Source organism: Puma concolor, chromosome D4 (genome assembly GCF_028749965.1).
Source record: "Puma concolor isolate L17-30 chromosome D4, mPumCon1.1.hap2, whole genome shotgun sequence".
NCBI lineage: Eukaryota > Metazoa > Chordata > Mammalia > Carnivora > Felidae > Puma > Puma concolor.
This window is the reverse complement of record NC_141679.1, coordinates 42,251,586-42,273,855: the sequence shown is the minus strand read 5'-3', so window position 1 is coordinate 42,273,855 and position 22,270 is coordinate 42,251,586. Positions and strand designations below refer to the sequence as shown.

At 39.2% G+C, this 22,270-nt stretch overlaps 1 protein-coding gene and 1 long non-coding RNA gene across 9 annotated transcripts in view; both read left to right on the top strand.

Annotated features, from left to right (window-relative positions):
- Positions 1 to 22,270, top strand: part of BNC2 (basonuclin zinc finger protein 2) — a 440,387-nt gene that overhangs the window by 73,176 nt on the left and 344,941 nt on the right. For 3 of the 8 annotated variants that reach the window (XM_086685360.1, XM_086685358.1, XM_086685361.1), the window contains exon 2: positions 4,216 to 4,305. The exons of 2 other annotated variants lie outside the window; for them this stretch is intronic. In XM_086685360.1, coding sequence (XP_086541486.1) covers positions 4,216 to 4,305 — 90 coding nt within the window. Of the gene's footprint in view, positions 1 to 3,061; positions 4,306 to 22,270 lie in introns of those variants that run through there. 3 more of the 8 variants (XM_086685357.1, XM_086685356.1, XM_086685359.1) reach the window with 3 other exon arrangements.
- On the top strand, positions 14,783 to 21,898 carry LOC147574825 (uncharacterized). The gene is made up of 2 exons (XR_015243561.1): positions 14,783 to 17,220; positions 17,273 to 21,898. It is a non-coding gene; the product is annotated as an uncharacterized LOC147574825 (long non-coding RNA).

Below are 22,270 nucleotides of genomic sequence, written 5' to 3'. Positions count from 1 at the left end.
TTTGCTTATCACCATGTTACTTTTTAAAAGTCACTTAAAATATCCTGGGTTAGTATTTCAAGTTTGATGAATGAGCTTGAATTCTTTTGAGATTCTCCAATAAGCTTTGTTTGCATTTAAAGCTAATGAGTATCTTGATTATCAGTAATGTGATCATTGTTTTTGCTAAAATCTTTGGAGGATTTGAAGCTCATAAAAAGCCTTACATGGGAAGGTAAAGGAGGAAGAAAAGAGTAGCAGAGAGAAATCCAGAGAATTGTGTTAGGGGATATGCCTTGAATTCTGCAATTGTTTTTGCAAGTGTATGTGTTTGTGGAGAGATGATTACAATCTTTTTTGGGTTTTCTTTTATCCATTCAGGTCTCAGACCTCTATTATATTGCATATAATCTCTTCTTCTGGGGGAAGATGAGAAAACATTAGCAACAACTGGATTTTTTGGCAGTTATTTTTCCCTTCTGCTTAAAAACATAATGCAGCTGCCTGATGGAATAGTTTCTTTTTTTGTGTATCAGAAAGAGGAGAAAAGAACTACCTTAGAAACATGTTTAAAGCACATGATGAAAATGAAAGTTTTTTTTTTAAACCTCTTAGAATCTATTTTCCTTGTGCCAGGTACCAGATGTTGATGTTGGCAATGCTTAAGAGGGTCACAGGGCATTTAAAATCACTAGGCTGTGGGGAATAAAATTCCAGGTCTGTTGCACTGAAGATTATTTAAAACTTGTGTTTACCTAGCAGTAACTAGTACAAAAGTACTTGTTCTATATGAGCCCTTCTTAAATAGGTGCCTTAGAAATACATAATCAATGAAAATGCTACTATATATATATATATATATATATATATTCCAATGACTATTCTTAGCCTTATCAAGGTCACTGGTTCCGTTTGAATCTCTGTTTTTCCATGTGAAAAGTAGATTTCTTTCAATTTTGTTAGGTACAGATGGCCTTCCTTTTGAGCTATTAGTTTCATATTAGAAGATACAGTTGTATGCATGTTACATATGGTTATATAAATATGCAGAAAAGGCTTTTATATACCATACTTATTTTTTTTTTTTTTATTTTTTTTTTTTTTATTATTTATTTTTTTTGGGACAGAGAGAGACAGAGCACGAACGGGGGAGGGGCAGAGAGAGAGGGAGACACAGAATCGGAAACAGGCTCCAGGCTCCGAGCCATCAGCCCAGAGCCCGACGCGGGGCTCGAACTCACAGACCGCGAGATCGTGACCTGGCTGAAGTCGGACGCTTAACCGACTGCGCCACCCAGGCGCCCCACCATACTTATTTTTTTAATGTTTGTTTATTTTTGAGAGAGAGAAAGAAAGAGAGAGTACGAGTGGGGGAGGGGCAGAGAGAGAGGGAGATACAGAATTTGAGCCAGGGTCCAGGCTCCAGGCTCTGAGCTGTCAGCACTGAGCCCGATGCCGGGCTGGAACTCACGAATCATGAGATCATGATGTGGGCTGAAGTCGGATGCTTAACCAACTGAGCCACCCAACTGCCTCTTATATACCATACTTAAATGACATTTCCTTTGTATCTAGAAGTGGAATTTTGAGAAGGAAACAGGACCATATGTTCCTTTCTACATAGTTTCTTCTTGGGGTGAGCTGAAGTTCCTTTTCTCACTGATAAGATTATACAGGAGGAATAAGTTTTCCTGGACCTCCTTAAGGTCCTTGACTGGGTCTGAAAATTAAAGTGACAAAGACCGCTTAAGAGGAGAAATGTGTATTAATTTATTTAATGTAAGTTTTATGTGACTTACAAAAAGTTTATGGAAACCTTTGTAAGAAATAAACACCCAAAGATACAGACCTGATTATTTTATGCTAGATTTGATGAAGGAGTGCATGGTTGTGGAGGAAGATGATATAGGGTAAGAGTGTGAGGTAATTATAGTAAACCAAGAGAAACTTAGCAAGGCCTGTTTGTTAGAATTCTTTTCTGCATCCCTTTGTCTTCAGAGATAAGGATGCACTTTTCCTCTGGGTGTAGGGAGGGCACCTTGTATATGAAGGTTTTATGGCCTGTTTCAGGCAGGAAGGGCCAGGGGAAGGTAGAGTGACCTTTCTGCTTCTACCATTTTCTCAAACTCCTTCAGCTTAAGATACTCAGTATGCCAGCCTACTTTATTTTGGGGTAGTGAATCCTGAACCCAGTCAGGATAATAGGGTTAGTACTTTCAATGAAAAAAAGGATTTTAGACAATAAGATTTGAAAAAATAAAACAGGCTTTTCACAAGAGTACCTATTTATGCTCGTTATAGATTATTATTTCTTCTGGTTTTGTGGGTGTAGAACTGGGAGGTATTAGATAGTGGCCTTACTGAGCTTTTCCAAAAGATTTTAAGTTATTTTTTGCTATAGTTATATCATTAAAATTTTATTCAAGAAATTTGAATTTATTTATAAATATAATGGAATTAAAATTTTCTAAGCTGTATTTTCCTTGTCTTCCCTGAAGAAACTAGTTTCTTTTTCTGTAGAAAAGGAAATATTTTTTTTTTTAACGTTTATTTATTTTTTTGGGACAGAGAGAGACAGAGCATGAACGGGGGAGGGGCAGAGAGAGAGGGAGACACAGAATCAGAAACAGGCTCCAGGCTCTGAGCCATCAGCCCAGAGCCCGACGCGGGGCTCGAACTCACGGAGCGCGAGATCGTGACCTGGCTGAAGTCGGACGCTTAACCGACTGCGCCACCCAGGCACCCCGAAAAGGAAATATTTTAAATAGTCTTGATGTCAGAGAAAAAAATGGAAGGAAATAGACCAGTATGTCATCAGTTGTTGTCTCTGGGTGCTGGGATTATGACTAATTTCTGTTTCTTTTTTTTTTTTTTTTTTTTAATTTTTTTTTTCAACATTTATTTATTTTTGGGACAGAGAGAGACAGAGCATGAACGGGGGAGAGAGAGAGGGAGACACAGAATCGGAAACAGGCTCCAGGCTCTGAGCCATCAGCCCAGAGCCTGACGCGGGGCTCAAACTCACGGACCGCGAGATTGTGACCTGGCTGAAGTCGGACGCTTAACCGACTGTGCCACCCAGGCGCCCCTAATTTCTGTTTCTTTACATTTTTCTACACTTTCAAGATTTTCTGCAGCTAGAGTATATTGCTTATAGAATCAAAAACGAGGAAAATATATATGTATATTTTAGCAGACTTTCATATACCTAAGGAGTCAAACATTGCCTGTTCTAATTGCAGAGGCTGGAACCATGGTTCTAGGCAATAACAAACAGCCCTGTCAATGTTTATATAGCTTTTAGATCTACCTGCTTTGGATTGGTAGTACATGGAGTCACAGACTGCCTTCTCATGGCGTTTGCTGGTGACCAAAGGAAGCAGTTGTGTTGATAACTTAAATGGCAGAAAGGGCTCACCATTATCATTACTGCCACATGGTTCTTTACCTTCTGTCTCCCATGTATATATGTATTCTGTGGCATAGGTTTATTATATTTATGATGTCCATTCAGTGTATATGTGCAGTGGAAATGGATTTACAAGGTGGTGGGAGGAATTGTGAGATAATTTCACAATTTCCTCTGTCATATTTATATAGTTTAGTGGACAGTGCAAAATGAATACCTGCCTGCTGGGTGGATATGCTTAAGATTTCATTATGATTCATAAAGTCCTTAGCTTAGTTTTGAGTGTTACTTCTAGTTGGAGGAATTTCTTTAAACATAACATGCTACAGTTGTTTGGAAAAAATGCATAGAAGATTGGTGTTTGAACCCAGAAGATTGCTTTCCTACTTTTTAAGTGTGATCTTGGGGCTAGTACTTTGAACTTTGAACTTTGTTGTCCTCATCTGTAAAATGGGGATAGTAATAATGCCTTCCATTAGGATCTCTCAGGGAACATACGAAAGTCTTTTGTAAATCCATATATGTTTCATTTATTGACTAAGCTACTCTTGGCAAGCTACCTAAATTTGAATGGAGGTGATTTGGATCACATCCCCAAGTTCACAGCCTAGAGGCAAATTGCATTTGTCCATTCTGCTTAGATGAGGGGAGGTCAAAGATGTATGATTTTAATCTTATTTTTGTGAGAGACTATGCCTGTTTTAACACCCCCATAGCTTACATTAAAATACTAAAAAACAATTCATTTTCTTTTCCTAATTACTTGGCAGAAATTTAGAATTGAAAGAGAGAAACTCGTAACAACCAACCTTTCCTTCATATTCCAGATCAATGAAAGGGATTCTTGGGTCCTGGAGACCAAAGAAAGAATCGGCAGGAGTGCTCAGGGTAAATTGATGGATTGCAGAGCCAGGCTGGTAATTATTTTCATTGAGCTCTAAACCATTAACTTAATACATGGGAGCTGGGCTACATGAAAATCAAGATATGGACCTCTTCCCCTAGGCCCCGATGGATATATCCCACACTTTACTTCTAGAGGCAGGCTTCTCTTTGGTGGGATAGTTTCCTTTCTTTACTGGGACTGACTTGGATTTTTGTGCCCCACTGTGGCAGACCTTTTGTTTTTTGGTTGTCCTGGGCAACTGTTGGTAAGGATATATTTTTGTTTAGGTCAGCCAACTTTCAGGGTGGCAGGAAAATGCAGTTTCTCAAGAGTTTTCAGCTGGATACTAGATAATTGACACACTGCACTCATCTTGGGTTCAAATTTCTAGAATTAGCAAGCTTTAGCTTTTGGACTTTTGTGACACTCTTACCAAGTGCACACTTTAGGTGGCCAAGGAGGTTTCTTTTTTCTTTTTTTAATGTTTATTTATGTATTTTGAGAGAGACAGAGCCTGTGCGTGAGAGCTGGAGAGGGGCACAGAGAAAGGGAGAGAAAGAATCCCAAGCAGGCTCCACACTTGGGGATTGAACTCACAAACCGTGAGATCATGACCTGAGTGAACCAAAATCAAGAGTCGGACGCTTAACCAACTGAGCCACCCAGGTGCCCCAAGGAGGTTTCATTTTTAAAGCTAACCGTGGGTTGATTGTTCATAACTTCCTAGTGTGCTATGCTGTGAAAGATTGTGAGCCCATAATGAGATTTAGTGATGTGTGTTTGCTGTGGGTTAAGAGAGGCTTATATATATTTTCAAGTGATTGTCAAATCCACAGTACATGAGAGCTCATTTAATCTGCACTGCTGTCAGCCCCAACCCTTCCATTATACAGTGAGGATATTAGATACCTAGAGAGAAAAAACTATGTGCAGATCATCAGAGCCACGAATGGACTTGGTCTCAAGTTTTCTGGGTTCAAGTTGCTTGGTACTTTATGGGGATAAGATACCTCATGGGATTTAGAAAGGATTAAGTCTAAAAAATCTATATTAAGAGTTAAGAACAGCGACTGACACAGAGTAAGACTTAACGAATGAAAGCTACCATCACTGTCCTCTTCCTTTTTACTTCTTAGTATCGCTATCTATTACCACTATCATGTTTTATAAGATAGTTGAACAGTTCTTTGCTGTGCAGCATGTTGTAGAAGCCCAGTTTATCATGACTGTATTTACAGGTGATTCCATGGGGCACCTAGGTGGTTTAGTCAGTTGAGTGTCCAACTCTTGATTTCAGCTCAGGTCATGATCCCAGGGTTGTGGGATTGAGCCCCGCGTTGGGCTCCATGGTGAGTGTGCAGCCTGCTTGAGATACTCTCTCTCTTTCCCTCTGCTCCTTTCCCTGACTCACTCATGGTCGCTCACTCTCTCTCTAAAAAAAAAAAAAAAAAAGACTGCACAATATTTGGCACTTTTGACTTCTATACTGATCCACAAAAGGCATTGGTAGAAGATAATTGATAGTTTACAATCGTAATTTTTAATTTAGTACATTGTGTAAAATGGGTTGGTAATATTTCTAACTTTGTATTTTGTCAAATGTGATTCTCCTGAAGTGCATCCTTTTAACAGCAGGGATTCTGTGGAATCATGATTCATGGCTCAGCAGTCTCGTATACTTCCTTATTTCCTTAGACATCTACATGGAATATGTAATATTTCAAGTATTTAAGTTTCCTAATCATGTCGGCACAGAGCTTTCAGTTGGAAGACTTTAGTTATAAAATATATTCTGATGTAATTATTGAAAAAATCAGACTTTTGAGGAATTTCTAATGACATGGGAATATACTCACAATACATTAATTGAAAAGAAGTGGACACAAAATTATAAATAGTATGCCAACTTTGTGGCACATAAAAAGATATATATAAAGAAGAAATTCTGGAAGGAAATGTACCAAATGACTAAAAATAGCATTATCTGTTCTCTGGGTAGATTAATAACAATTTCTAGAAATTTTTACAAATAGGGACGCCTTGGTGGCTCAGTTGGTTAAGTATCTGACTTCAACTCAGGTCATTATCACACAGTTCCTGAGTTTTATGCTCTCTGCTGTCAGCCCAGAGACTACTTGGGATCTTCTGTCTCCTTTTTTCTGCTCCTCCCTCACTAGTGTGTGTGCTTGTTCTCCCTTAAACATAATGTAAAAATTTTTCTTACAAAAAGTTTTTAAACTTTCTATGAATTACCTGCAACTCACTTCTTATACTTTATATGAATTATGTAAGAAGAAAGAAATTAAGTCATTTCTGCCTTGATAAGGTAGTGTTGGTGAATGCCTCTTTGGCTTATACTAGATCTAACTCTGATGTATTTGCAGTCAGTCTCCAGCAGTGTAGTTTAGTAGAAAGAGTGTGGGCTTTGGAGTCAGGTAGGCTTGGGTTTCCAGCCAACTGCCTTCATTTAAGAGCTTGGGACTGGGCACATTGCCTCTCTGAGCTTTAGTTGTCATTGAACTGGGATGCCATCTCCTTCACAAAGTTTCTTAATTCTGAAAGCAGCTTGCTCTGAGAGGTGCTCAGTAAATATTTGCTTCTTTGTGCCTCCCAACCACTACTCTTATCTCCTAGTCCCCTACCCTGAATTCCACAAGGATCAATTCAATGAATAAAAGGAACTTGGAAAAAAGTTTTATTAATTAATAATGTCATATTAATTTTTTCAGTGGTTTGCCTTTTCAGTTATCTTTTTACTAAAAGTCTTATAATCCTTGGGAACCAAACTCATGATAATTAGGAAGTGTCTTACTTCACTAATGAGTAAACTGAGCAAACCAAAATCATCATGTGCTCTCTCAAGCGGTGTGTGTGAGCATGCCTCTCCTCTGGGATTGGCCTGGGAATGTTGAGTAGAAGCATCACCATCTACCATTCCCTGGCAGTGATGTGGAGGGTGTGGGGAGGACTCCAGGGCTGAGGTAGGATTTATAATTACAGGGCTGTCTGGCCTTCCCTGAGCATTCTTTTCCCTTCCAGGATTCCTGTAATTGTCATCAGATGGCTCAGTCTCCCAAATGTTTCTGGCATCGTAGTGACTTTTGGAGAGAGAGAGAGAGAGAGAGAGAGAGAGTGTGTGTGTGTGTGTGTGTGTGTGTGTGTGTGTGTGTGTGTGTGTGTGTTTAAAACCAGAATTAGTTTGTGTCTTTTCTGTGGTGTGTAGATGCATGCAGATCAGGTGTCTCGGGGAATGTAAAGAAACCAGTCAGATGTGGATGCCTCCTTATCATCTTCTCTTGAGCCTTCCCAGTTTCTTTACTGAGTATTTTCCACCTGCACTGTTTTAAAGGGGAAAAAAAAAATAATAAGTGAGGGAACATGCAGGCAGTGGTCCTGTTCCTTTTTTGTTAAGTTTATTTATTTATTTTTGAGAGAGCAAGCAGGTGAGGGGCAAAGAGGGAGAAAAAATGCCAAGTAGGCTCTGCGCTGATAGCAGGGAGACTCAGGCAGGGCTTGAACCCGTGAATGTTAGATCAGGACCTGAGCTGAAATCAAGAGTCAGATGCTTAACCAACTGAGCCACCCCGGCGCCCCAGTGGTCCTATTTTAAACTATAGTCAGCTGACCTTTTGGTCTCATTACTTTTGGGGACTTTAATAGAACATTGATTGCATCTTTTCTTGGGTCTGCTAAAGGCCTCAGGGAGTTTGAGAGTTGGATAGTGAGCAAACCCTGTGAAGAATGATTCAAAATCTTGAACTCTCCCTGGGCATGGAAGAAAAGGGGCATGTGAGATAGACCCTGAATTTCCTCTGATAAAATTTGAATGACAGAAATTAGAGCATTAATTGGCAAGCAAGTTTTAAGGTAGAAAGAACAACCCAGAAGCATTGAGGAAAAGATGAGATGTGTTCAAGAAGGAGGATGTGATGCAGTTTAGTTTAAAAATGAGAAAAGTGGGGCATCTGGGTGGCTCAGTGGGTTGTGTCTGACTTTGGTTCTCATGGTTCATGAGTTCAAACACCGCATGGGGCTCTCTGCTGTCAGCAGAGAACCTGCTTTGGATCCTCTGTCTCCCCCCCCCCCCACAACTCCCCCCTCCCCCACTCTTGCTCTCTCTCAATAAAATAAACATTAAAAAAAATAAATAAAAATGAGAAAAGTCCTGGAGTGCCTGGTTGGCTCAGTCAGTAGGATATGTGACTGTTGATCTCAGGATTGTGAGTTCAAGCTCCATGTTGAGTGTGGAGCCTACTTTATTAAAAATGGGGGTGCCTGGCTGGCTCAGAAGGTGGAACATGCAACTCTTAATCTATGGGTCCTGAGTTTGAGCCCTGAGTTGGGTAGAGAGATTACTTAAAAAATAAAATCTTTTTTAAAAATGAGAAAAGTTTCTTAAGTTTGTATTCATACTTTGAGTGTCAGCCTAATGATTCCAATTTAAATTTTTTTAATGTTTATTTTTGAGAGAGTCAGAGCATGAGTGGGGGAGGGTCAGAGAGAGAGAGAGGGAGATACAGAATCTGAAACAGGCTCCAGGCTCTGAGCTGTCAGCACAGAGCCCAGCGCAGGGCTTGAACTCGGGAACGGTGAGATCATGATCTAGGCTGAAGTCGGATGCTTATCTGACTGAGCCACCCAGGCACCCCCGAATGATTCCAATTTTAGGATGAGTACTGTTTGTAGAGTTAAGATACAGAAGGAATGGTCTTGCCCTCAAATACCATTGCATTCTGAGCTTTTCAAGGTATTTGAAGTTTCCTTCATCATAAGTCTATAACCAAAAATTTAAATACAGGAAGATGTCTTGCATGGGGGATATATATATATATATAATCAAGTAAGCTCCTATAATTAGACCTTCACTGCTTTTCTAGGAAGGGAAAAATTGCTTAAATTAAAAGACAGCTAGTTAAAAAAAATGGAGTGATTGATGCATCTAGACCTGTATGTTTTCCCAGCCCCTGATTCCCTTAATAGAGACTGAGTAGAGAGGTGAGGTTGGACAGGATAGCTCAACTAGAGCATATTGAGAAATGTAAAATTGAAAAGAACTGCCATAGTTTCTTCTGATTGATGTTGGCTGAGAAATTGTGCTTTTTAAAAGCTACTTTGCTTTACTGACTCTTACTCATCTAACTAGTAAGATGAGTAAAAGACTAGTAAAATAGTTCATTACATTCTGATGCTCCTATTGTCTAGTGGAGGAGTGTTCTGTAAACTCACAGGGACCTACATAGTGATGTTAACTGTTGACTTGTTTTCATAAAACTGCCCTTTTACAGTTGTTCTATGAATCTTTAAGAACTATTGAGTTCAATACTGATGGCTACCCTAAGAACCATCTCACCTCTCTCTTCTGAAGTGTCTGGGAGTGGGGAATGGGAGCAGGAAAGCTGTGGCAATAATGGGAGATAACTGATGACTAATAGAAAAGTCAAGTCGTGATGATTTTGTTTCCCTTGGCAGTGATTGATCTAAGGACGGGCATGTGACTAAGTTCTGGCCACTAGTTTGTAAGAGAAGGTCTGCTGGGAGAGGGTAGTGAAAGTCTCCAATATGGAATGAAAAAACAAATTATGGCTTGGAGCTTGGCTGTGATGCTTACCGAGCCGGTGAGCAAGCACAAAGATGGACACTGTGATGGGAAAGGCAGAGCTGGTGTCATTGACACCCTATTTACTGATTCCACAAGAGAACTAATAATTTAAGCTCTTATGAACGATTTTTTCTTACCTGGACTCAACCTAATTTCTATCCAGTAAAATGCTTCTATGCTTTAAAAAAACCTTTTTTAAGGTTTATTTATATTTGACAGAAAGAGACAGAACACAAATGGGGGAGGGGCAGAGAGAGAGGGAGACACAGACTCTGAGGTAGGCTCCAGGCTCTGGGCTGTCAGCACAGAGCCTGACATGGGGCTCGAACTCATGAACCGTGAGATCATGGCCTGATCCAAGTCGGACGCTTAACCGACTGAACCACCCAAGTACTCCATTTCTTCTAATGCTTTAATCATGCCCTTTTATTATCTTCCCTTCAGATCTGTGAAGTAGTTCTTAAAATCTGTAAGTCACATAATCCACTATATATCAGTTAAAGTATTTTCTGTTTCAGACAAATATTCCTTTTTGGTGGGATTCAAAACATTTTCAACTGCCCCTTCCCAAAGCAGATGCACTTCTGCCAGTGAATATTCTTGTTAACCATCTCGTTTTCACCACTGATGGAACCTTGGTGAAGGTGTGTGTGATTGAACAAACATGTTTGCTTTTGGTTTGTATTACTTTATTTTGTTTATGTTCTTTATAATTGGGTACTCTTTCCTTAGCACCTTTTTTTTTCTGCTTTGGATTGTTAGGATTGATAATAAGAGAAAAAAAGGTGTCGGGTAATTTTCTAAAAATACATTCTATTTTTTGAGTGGTTATTTGGGTTTTAGTTGGTATTCCTTTGGGCTGTAAGGTTTATTTGGTGTCTCACTTTGTCAACAGTCCTGTTATTACATTTAAGCTGCTTCTTAGAGTATACTTTCCTGTTTAGTAAAGAAAACTCACTTTATTTCCTAAGATGAATTATAATTAGGACTGCTTGGTGCTGAGACTCTTTCTCACTTAATACCCCTAATGAGATACAAATGTTCTAAATGTGTCCTTCTGAATGGATTAGATTTTGAGAGGAATCTACTTATTTTAGTTAACTAATCCCTTTGCTTTTCTATCATACATCCTTATTAGGCTCTCATGTTTCTTTTCCATATGGAATTCCTTGTGAAATCAGACCTTAGCAAACAGTGTTATTAACTTTCAGGGTCAGTGGTACTGAAAATGTCAATGAAGTTTGTTGATTCTACATATGTTGTTTTTATGGCACTCTTGCTTTTTTATATACTCATGATAAATATAATTCCTTCACTATTCTTGCAAAATGAATTTTGTTTCTTAGTACTTTTCTGATATTTATGCTTCCACCCAATAGCATAAAATAATTGAATATATTTGAACTCCCCATCTACTTTTGTGTCTCCTTTTATAGTTCTGCTTAGCTTCTTGGGTTTCTGGACATGGTGTGTCTTTGTCCTTTTGCCAGAAACCTGAAAATGTCCTAATAGAAGGTTCCTGTGTTGAGTCATAGTAAATTCGGTTTGTCCAACTTCTAGGACTCAGTGTGTTACACTTGTCAGTGACCATGTCCTTCTATGTTCTGAGAAAGCAGACAAGTTAGTGAAGACGTTTTGAAGAACTTGAGCTATGGACTTCTACTTCCTGAGTTCAAATACAGGCTTCTCTGCTTACTATTTGCATGCCCTTGGACAAGTTATTTGACTTCCCAATGCTTCAGTCTCTGTCAAATGGAGACTATAATGCTACTTACCTTATAGAAAGTTACTAGAATTGTGTGAGAAAATTCATGAAAAGCTCTTACAATACTGCTTGTTATGTACTCACTGTACTCTTGATGTAATGGTATCTAATTGAATTTTCAAAGTACATTTTAAAGTCTATTTCTTCCTTAGTCTTCACAACCACCCTGTGCAGAAGGAAGTGCTATTTAACTGTGTTTTATAGGGGAAGTCACAGAGGCACAGTGTTAGTACCTAACTTTGTTACTGGTAACAGAGTTTGGATTATAATCTGACTCTTTCCTCTAATTTGTTATACTTGACTATAAATTGAATTGTTAGGAAGTTGGCTTGATTTTGTGATGTTATAAGCTAGAAAGTGTAGATGGGAAGGGCAAAACTCCCTATTCCTTTTTTAAAAAAAAAATTATTTACTTAGAGCTGGGGAGGAGCAGGGAGAGGGAGAGCGAGAGAATACCAAGCAGGCTCCACAAACCCAGCCTGGAGTCCTTTGTGGGGCTTGAACTCACCAACTGTGAGATCATGACCTGAGTCGAAATCTAGGGTCAGATGCTTAAGTGTTTGAGCTACCCAGGTGCCCCCCATTCCTGTTTCTTTTTTTAAATGTCCACCTGTCAAGACAGAGCCCTGATGTGGGGTTCAAACCCAGGAAATGTGAGATCATGACCTGAGCTGAAATCAAGAATCAGATGCTTAACTAACTGAGCTACCTATGCGCCCCTAAATTCCTACTCCTTAAATTTCACCCAGTTGTGAGCCAGTTCATTACTACTAAAATTATTTACTTATTAAATATAAATAATTCTTAGTTTTTACAGCCCCCATATGCACAGTTTTCAGTTATTACGTTAATTAAATAACACCAGTTTCCCAAAAAGTTTAGATTTCATTTATTATGTTAGCCATGAATAATTGTAAAAAGTCCAACTAGCACACCTTGTTATATGGCCCTGAAAAGACAGCAAAGCGTGTAGGTGTGTTGCTTTCTTGTCTCTGGGAGAAAAACCTGCATAACATCTTCTAAAATTGGATAATGCAAAGAGAGAATTGTCCGACAAAGACCAAAGTTGCATCAAAGAAATGAAAACTGATAACACTGGAAATGAAATTGAGCCAATTGTAAAGAGAGTTCTGGAAAAATGGCTGACTACAGGAATACCAACTCTGCCACTGTTATAGATACTCTGTATATGCAGCCAGAGGAGTTTAGTGAAAGGTAACTTATCACAAATTAAGAAGGTGTTATAGCTAAAAGGATGAAGACCTAACAGAGGAAAGGATGCTGGCAAAAAAATTCATGTTAAAAGGAACTCCTCAGAGGGATACTGCCAGAGAGAGGAAGCACAAAGGATAAAATGTTGGGAGCTAACCCAAACTTAGGAGGATACCAATTCACCGAGGTATGCAAAAGATGCTCATTTGGTGTTTTAAGTTACATAGTGAGAAGAAGACAGTACAAACAACTCTTGATTTTTTTTTTAATAAAGGAAGAAAATACTTGAATTCTCAAAGTTTTGATTATTTTAAATTACAGTACACTAAATATTTTCTCATTTTCGTGTGTGTGTGTGTCTGTGTATGTGTGTGTGTCTTTATAATTGATAGTTTTTAATGTTTTGACCCCCCAAAAACGTTAGAGGTCCTAGAAAAATCATATTTTTCCTGTTGATTATTAAGATTGCTTTGTGTGGTTTCAGCTTGCATGGTTATTTCTATGGTTGTGCAGCAAACACTGCCTATATTTATTGAGCCAAGGGGCACCCTTATAAGTGGTGATACAGTGATGCCTTATGAAACAAGTATTCCAATACAGATTTGGAGTGTCTCCCATGTGCCAGGCTGCATATACACATGTAAATAAAAAGTAGTCCTATTTTCCAAAGAATTCACATTTCAGTTGATTGATGAAAGACAAGATTATTACATCACAACATATACCTATAATATATATAGTACATTTCTTTGAATGCAGTAATAGGGAAATATCAGGCATTATGAGAGCCTAGAGGAAGGGCATCCAACTTATTAGTTTGGGAATTTGACGGGTGGTAGAGGCAGGGAGACAGCCTGGAGGGCTTAGGAGTTAATTTGGAAAAGCTGTTTTGAAGAGTAAGACAGTGATGAGAAGCTTGTGTATGGAAAGTGCAGGACATTTTAAAAAGTTGATTTTTGTTGGAATGTGGAGGGCAAGATGAAACAGATCAACAGTGCCATGGAACTTGTAGGCAGTGGGAACTTGTAGGCAGTGGGAGAGTCCACGGGGTTTTCCCCAATTTCTTTTATATTAAGGTATAATTTATACAGAGTAAAATGGACCATTTTAGTGTGTAGTTTGGTCTGTTTGCTCTAAGTCCTGTAACCACCACCAGAGTCAAGATGAAGAACATTGATATCACCTCCTAAAATCCTCAGTGCTCTTGAGTGACTAACCCCTCCTCTCACCCCCAGCCCTGGCAACCACTGATCTGTATTCTGCCCCTATGGAGTTACACCTTTTCCAGAATGTCATATCAATGGAATTATATAGTATATAAACTTTTAGGTCTGGCTTCTTTCTTTTGGTGTAATGCTGTTGAGATTCACTCATGTTGTTGCATGTAAAAGCCTTTGGGTTATAAGCAGGAAAATTATCTGAGATTTGATTGGAGGGTGAATTTGAGAGGACCAAGAGTAGAGGCTGTTACTCTAATTTAGCCAGGTGCTAATGGAGGAGACTTGCAAAGGTAGGGCTTGGTTTGACAAGTATGTGGGAGGTGGAGTTGGTCTCAACTGAGGTAGGGAGTATAAGAGTGACAACAGGTGGGGAAGAGAAGACCCTGTATGTTGGATGTGTTGAGTGTGGGATTACCTTGAGGTGAAGCCTATCAGGAGGTGGGCATGGAAGGAGTTGATTTCTTTAAATTCTTATCCTTGTGTCTTGCCAGAATCTAATTTGCTAAGCATTGACCTTGCTTGATATGTAGGGCTTCCTTTTCTCTTCATCCCATCACATCATCATCAAGAATTTACTCCCAAGGCCTTGTTTTGGCTTATTGCACTATCGGTGAATAAACTAGTCATGTTTTAGAAGAATGCCTTCACCATATAGTATCAGATAACTGCATTCTTCTCACTTACCCATTGTTTTCCATAGATAGCAACTTACCCATTGTTTTCCATAGATAGCAGTTTAAATGTTTCTGCAAAAGCTGTGGTCCCTGGAGCTGTAAATCATTGTTCTGTAGTCTTGAACCAGCTATAGGTAGGGGATTGTCTTGTTCCTTTTTCCACCAAAAGGGGTTCTCTGTTTTTGGAGGGTAGTACATTTGAACCAGTTTGAACAGTATGGGATGGAAGTGTAGTGATAAATGAACGCAGTATTATCTCAATTTAAGATGTGGCTGTGACTGACTCATTTTCTGTGTACTCTCTAATTCAGTGAAGGTCCTCAGGCTGCATCCAGGCTAATGGGAGAATTCTCTGCTTGATTAATGTCTATCTCTGGTCTAGGAAGAAAAGCACCCCAGGAAGTGGTGGGCAGTGTATTTGCTCCTCTGATGAATAAGGAAAGGTGATTTACCATACAAAGGCCTATACCCAAAAGGTATTGGATACAAAATTGGCTCACAGCCATAATTATAACTAACACAGCATTTCATAGGACAGCTCCAAGAGGTAGAGAGTATTTAGATTTTCATCTCTTACAAATGGGAAACTGAAGTCTAGAGAGGTAAGGTAACTTTCCCAGTCAGACAGCTGGTTGGGGTAGAGTTGGAATGCAGATCCAGGCAGTGTGGCTCAAGAGTGCACACTCTTCTGTGTACACCATGCTGTCCTTAGAATTCTAGAATGCTATCATGGGAGGGAGTCACATGATTATTTTATTGTTTTTAATGTTTATTTTTGAGAGACCGAGTGAGAGCAGGGGAAGAGCAAAGAGAGAGAGAGACACACATGCACAGAATCTGAAGCAGGATCCAGGCACTGAGCTGTATGCATAGAGCCCGATGCAGGGCTCGAACCCACACACCAGGAGATCATGATCTGAGCCGACGTTGGATGTTTAACTGACTGAGCCACCCAGGCACCCCATCACACGATTATTTTTTTTCCTCACTCTTAAATTTACAGTTAAGAGCAAGGAAGTCTAGAGAGGCTCTGATGACACACTCAGGATCATAGAGCAATGGTGGAGGCAGAGCTAGTTACAGGGTTCTTGCCACTCTTGTAAATTTTATACCTTTGCCTTGGTTGCTTGTCAGTCTCATATCTGTGAAGAATAACATCCAAGTGGGCAGACTGGCAAAATTGGTGTTTAATTCCATCCTTTTCCTTGGCCTCCACTCTCTCTTGCCTGGAAATGTACTAATTGGCTGTCTTACCATCCCCACTGTTACTTTATTATTCCCAAGGGAGCCTGGAATCACCATTACTGTTCTCTAGCCTGTCCTATTTGATCCTTGTCCGATCTTTGCTCTTTCCAGTCTCTTTCCAGTAGCAGTGGCAGAGGGAGAAGCTGTCCAGCCAGCTGGATGAGAGTTGGGTTTGGGATGGGGGAGGACGTGGGGACTCTGTGGGATTGGGATTATTACACTACAGATCAAAGACCTTCCCTTAGGGGTGCTGACCTTTGTGATTTTGCTCTTCCTGCTCCACCTATGCCTACCAGAGTTTACCCCTCCACATTTGGTGTAGGGCATCTCCCCCTTTGCAGTTGGAATTCAGAGCTGGAGAGACAGTACCATTGAATTTGCTTGCCCCAAGCACTTAACTCCCATAGAACAGGGCATCTGGGACAGAGAAGGGAGCTTTTGCCTTAACAGTTTACATTTCATATTTGTTTTAATTTTGAGGAGCCACATTTGGGGGAATAAATTAATTTTCTTTAACATTTATTAATCTTCTTTTACAAAAAGTCCCTCATGTAAGCTTATTCAAATAGAGACTGTGTTTTTCTTCTGTTTCCCCCTTTTTCCCTCCTTTCCTCCCTCCCTTGTATAGTGGTCTTTGTATGTAAAAATTTAACTCCTGATCTGGTCTTTTCCACCTAATGCAATATTAATGCATTATGGTCACTATTCTCCAGTGAGTTACTCCTTCTCCACATTCTCTATAATTAAAAATGTCCTTCTCAGTTTCAACTCAAAATACCTGAAAAGACTCCTTGTTTACTTAAGAGAAGGCAAGTTTCTCCAGGTAAGTTCCCATATGTTTTCTGTAAAAACTGGCACACACTTTCTTTGTATTTTACTCCTGTCCAAGACCTTTGTAGGGGTAATCAGCCAGTCTAAGCCACTCATCTCTTTTTGCTTACATTTTTTTGGGCAATTTTAACTCTTTTGGTGCTATCCAGGAAAGTCTGCTTCTTCCTATCACAACAGAAGTTGCCCACCTTCTTTTGAGATTGTCCACTTTCTTTTCAGTTTCCTCAGATGGCCATTGAGCTCCAGGACTGTTCCTCTGAATAAAGCCATGTGCACAGAGGCAAGTTGCCCTTCAAGACCCTGGGAAGGGCCCCAGCGCATGTGTTCACATGGTCATTTCTTTTTGTGAAGTTTGCATATATTTTTGCATGCTTTTTCTTTAAGAGCATATAAGCTTTAGGTCTACTTAACCTGCATCTGCTCTTGAGTAGTTCCCTTCAAGAAATATAGAGTAAGAGCTTCTATCACTTTAATTAGTCACCTGATCCAATTACTTTCTGTGTGGCCTTCCAGTTCTTTTTTTAATTTTTCTAATTTCTGATCTCTGAAGATAGGGAACAATTATTCATCCACAGTGTCAATCAGGAGGTAAAGACCCCAACAGAAACTTTGCCAGAGGGATACTTTAAGGCTTAGACAGTCTAGTCTTATGTTGCAGTGGACTCACATTTACTTAGTGGAGAGTTGTGTTTGGTAAAGGCGAATTTAAGGTTCTAGTTCTTTCTCTAATACACAAGCACATTCCCGTTTCAAGAAAATAAATTGGAAGCTGTCTCTGAAATGCACTGTTATGTCAGCATGTACACAGGAGCCTTAACCAACCTCTGCAAGTGACCATCGTTCTCCTGGTCTCTCAGGAGACCAGGCCCAAATACCTGAGAGATCATTTTCTTCCTGTTTGTTCACCCACTCCATTTGCCGCCAAATCCTGAAGGCAGTTGTTTTAGTTTGCTTTGTCTCTTAGAACTGTCCCCTCTTTAAAAAAAAAAAAAAAAAAAAAAAAGTCTTGTTATGATTACTGGGGAGTTGAATGGGATTGGTGGTTTATAAAGTGAATTCGTATCACTCCTTTACTCCTTTTCAGTCATACTCCCCTAGTATAAGCTGGCTATGTAATTTGGCCAGTTTACCCTCAAGCTCCCTCCGGGGCAGTATATTCATTGGCACTGGAGACTTTTAAAACCATGACTTTATCACTGCTCAGCTCTCAAACTTCATTACAGACTCTCTCTGGTCAGAATAAGCCCTTCCTTCTGTGTTCAGGGATCTCCTTAAGAATAGGCAAGCTTAGGGGTGCCTGAGTGGCATCAGTCGGTTAAGCATCTGACTTGGGCTCAGGTCATGATCTCATTGTTCGTGAGCTCCAGCCCTGCGTTGGGCTCTGTGATGATAGCTCAGAGCCTGGAGCCTCCTTCAGATCCTGTGTCTCTTCTCTCTGACCCTCCCCTGCTTGCACTCTGTCTCTCTCTTTCAAAAATGAATAAACATTTTAAAAAATTTAAAAAAGAATAGGCGAGGTTATCTTCACCTCCATCTCTCGCTGATGGTCTTTTTTATATTGTGTTCTAGCCATATTGTTTCCCAGGTATGCCTCCTGTTTTGCCATCTTTTCCTTAAGGTACCTACTGCTTTATACCTATGGGACACTTATTTGTATATTTTTGTAATGCTCCAGACTAGATTTAAAAAAACTTCTTATAAGTGCTTTGTTTAACTTATTTTCAAGGGTGGTAGGTGTCCCATGTACTCCGTGAAAAAGTAGCACCAGATTACCACAAAGACCTTTGAGAACAACTCACTGAACACACTGAACCCTTATTATCCATCTCCCCCACCACAATGTGAGCAACTCTAGAACTGGGGCTGTGTTCTCAGTGTCTCCGGTGTTGGAACAGTACAGCATCAGAGTCTCTCGGACTAGAAACATAGCCACATTTATTTCTTCTTCCTGTAGTGCTTTCCTCCATTCTTTAAATACGATTTTTTTTTTCTTGTAGGAGTACTTGGGTGGCTCAGTCAGTTGAGCTCCTGACTTTTGATTTCTGCTCAGGTCATGATCCCAGCCAGGGTCGTGGGATCAAGCTCTGTGCTGGCTGTGGAGCCTGCTTAAGATTCTCTGTCTCAGGGCACCTGGGTGGCTCAGTCAGTTAAGCGTCCGACTTCAGCTCAGGTCATGATCTTGCGGTTCGTGAGTTCGAGCCCCGCATCAGGCTCTGTGCTGCCAGCTCAGAGCCTGGAGCCTGTTTCAGATTCTGTGTCTGTCTGTCTGTCTGTCTGTCTCTCTCTTTCTCTCTGCCCCTCTCCTACTCATACTCTGTCTCTCTCAAAAATAAACAAACATTAAAAAAAGTTTAAAAAAAAAAAAAGATTCTCTCTGTCTCTCTCTCTGTCCCCTCTGCCTCTCTCCCCCATTGATACATAATCTCTCTCTCTAAAATTAAAAAAAAAAAAATTTTTTTTGTTTCAACCGAAAATTTTGAATTTGTGTCAGACTTATTGGAAAAAAAATTGGATGCCATTCTGCTAGTTCAGTTGTCACTTATCACTTTGTGTATGAAATTTTAAATTGAAAAATCTTAGTGTTTTTTATGTATCCAAAAATTTAAAAGATTTCGATGAATATTAAAAATTTATTTGGAAAATTATCAGTGTAAATTGGCTAATTGGGCTGTTGCATAGCTAAGGTTAGTAATGATCTAGTTTTAACATGGCTTTGATGTTGTATTTGATCTACTTTAACATTTCTAGACATCATCGAAGGAAGATTGAATATAGTAGTGGTATAAATAAAGTAGAGATCTAATTTGTGAATTCTTAATTCAGGTTTGTTGTATAGCTGTTAGGATCACATGCCAAAGTAAATAATACAAAGTAGTGCATATTGTTTGAAGCTTTTATTGGCTATTCCCAAATAGATCTTAAACCTAAATCAATATTATACATGTCCTGGGGGCACCTGGCTGGCTCACTCAGTAGAGCATACAACTCTTGATTTCAAGGTCGTGAGTTCAAGCCCCATGTTTGGCACAGAGCTTACTTAAAAAAGTGTCCTAAATAGTATAATTGTTTCATAGGCAACCTCAGCTTTAGGTAAATTTGTGGACTGTTGAACCTTATGATACACACAAGAGTAAACTTAAATGTAACATAAGTGTAAGTCCCTGTGATTTGCATAACTTTTCTCTTCAGCATAAATATTGTACTCATAGAAAAATTGTTGTCCTAGAAGTTATATTTTGATTATTGAATATTTGTAGGACTAGAGGAGGATTTAAGGTTATGTTTATGTTTAGATTTAATTTGAATGGTAAGTTAAGATTTATAGTGAACAATGTGCAGAATGTTTTATTTACTTTTTCAAAGGTTTTGAATAAAAGCAACATCTGAATCTGATCTTTGGGAACCAAGTTCAAGAAATATGGTATAATTCTATTTTATTGTTTCCCCTAATTGCACCTTATTTCTGTTTATTTGCAATGGTGTATTTAAGACATTAACATACTTAATAGCCTGTGATTGGATATATTTAACTTTCTACTAGGTTCATGCTTTCACATTTACAGACTCTGCGAACAGGAGCACCTAAGACCTGTCTTTTGCTTATATTACTGAACCGATTATACTCTGATGTTTTCATTGCACGAAACACACACCCCTGTTTTACTTAGAGTAAATCCTTCTAAGAATTAGGGATGCTCAGTGTCTCTGACAGAATATTTACTTCTTAATTGATCCATTAATACATAAGTTCTTTTTTTTTCAAAATTATTTATCGAGTTCATACTGTATGCTACAAAGTATAGTTGATGTAGTGGTGAACAAAACAGAGACACTTTTTCCTTGTCCTCAGAGTATCTCAAAGTGGGTAGGACCTTGTGATAAGTGCTGTGGAACCCTAAGCCCAGCGGTCCATCAGCACATGTAGTACCAGAGACTTACTAGAGTGACACCTCTGCTTCCTTTTTCTTTAGAGTTAGCCTGGTGAAGTGAAAGGGTCTAGGAAATCGGCTAAAAATCCTCCTGGCACAAGGAACAACATTGGTAAAAGCCCAGAGTAAAGAGAAGACTCGGCACATTGGAAGACTAATATATTAAAACTTGGGGCAAGTAAAACTCAGATAATCAGAACTCTCATTTTTGGACCAGAACATTTTTCTTCCTCACTGGGACACCTGGAGACTCAGTCAGTTAAGAATCAGACTCTTGATTTTGGCTCAGGTCATGATCTCACAGTTTGTGAGTTTGAGCCCTGCATGGGGCTCTGTCCTGGAAGCTCAGAGCCTGCTTGGGATTCTCTCTCTCTCCCTCTCTCTCTGCCATCCCCCTCTTGCACGTACACTCTCTCTCTCACTCAAAAATAACTAAAAAACCAAAAAAACAAAAAAACCCCACATTTTTCTTCTTCAGTTTACTTTGATGAGAAGATGAGAAGTAACTACAAATTTATTGTTTGATTCCTGCCCCTCCATAACAGAAATACTAATTTATTTTTAAAAATTTGACTTGTATGTAACTAACAAAAATTTAAAACCACTCATAATTATAGCACCTAGAGATAACCTTACTTGTGATTTTGTAACCTTCCTGATTTTTTTCAATGCATCTTTAATTTTATAAGATTGAGATGATATTCAGTATATTATTTTGTAACTGACATTTTGAACTTAATATAAAAGTCATTAATTGCTTTCATAACCTTGGGGGGTAGTTGTTAAATATGAATTCTGATGGCCATATAGCATTCTGTCATGAGCCATTATTTATTTATAGAGCCCCCATATTTGAAAGATAGGTTGTTTCCAGCTTTTTGTTATTTTAAATATTGCTGCAATTAATGTATTTGTATTTAAATTTTTAAACTTTTCTTTAGGGCAATAAAAAGGTATGTCCAGGTGCCTGAGTGTCTCAGTCGGTTAAGAATCCTACTCTTGATCTTGGCTTAGGTCATGATCTCCCAGTTCATGAGATTGAGCCCTGAGTCCAGCTCTGTGCTGACATTGCGTGGAGCCTGCTTGGGATTCTCCCCCCACCCCTGCCCCTTCCCTGCATGCACGCACACACACAATCTCTCAAATAAATAAACTTTAAAACAAGGTATGTCCCCTCTACTGTGCCCCTGTTGTATATTTTGTCGATATAAGCTGCTTGTTTATTACCACCACCCCTGAAAATCAGTCCAGCCCTGATGACATGAGGTCTGGAATCTAGATCTTCAGATCTTTGGCATTTAGACCCATTCCAAGATACCTGCTTGAAGAACAAACCTGAAAATGAGCCCCATTAAATCCAAATAAATAAAAGCATATGTTGAACTAGATGTTATATGCCTAGACATGAATGTAAGGCTAGTGTTGTTCAATTTTTTTTTTTTACAGTGCCCATATGTCTCTAGAAATGTTTTATCCAGGGAGTTTTTTTAAACAGCAGAATTAAATCTTTCATAGGGAATG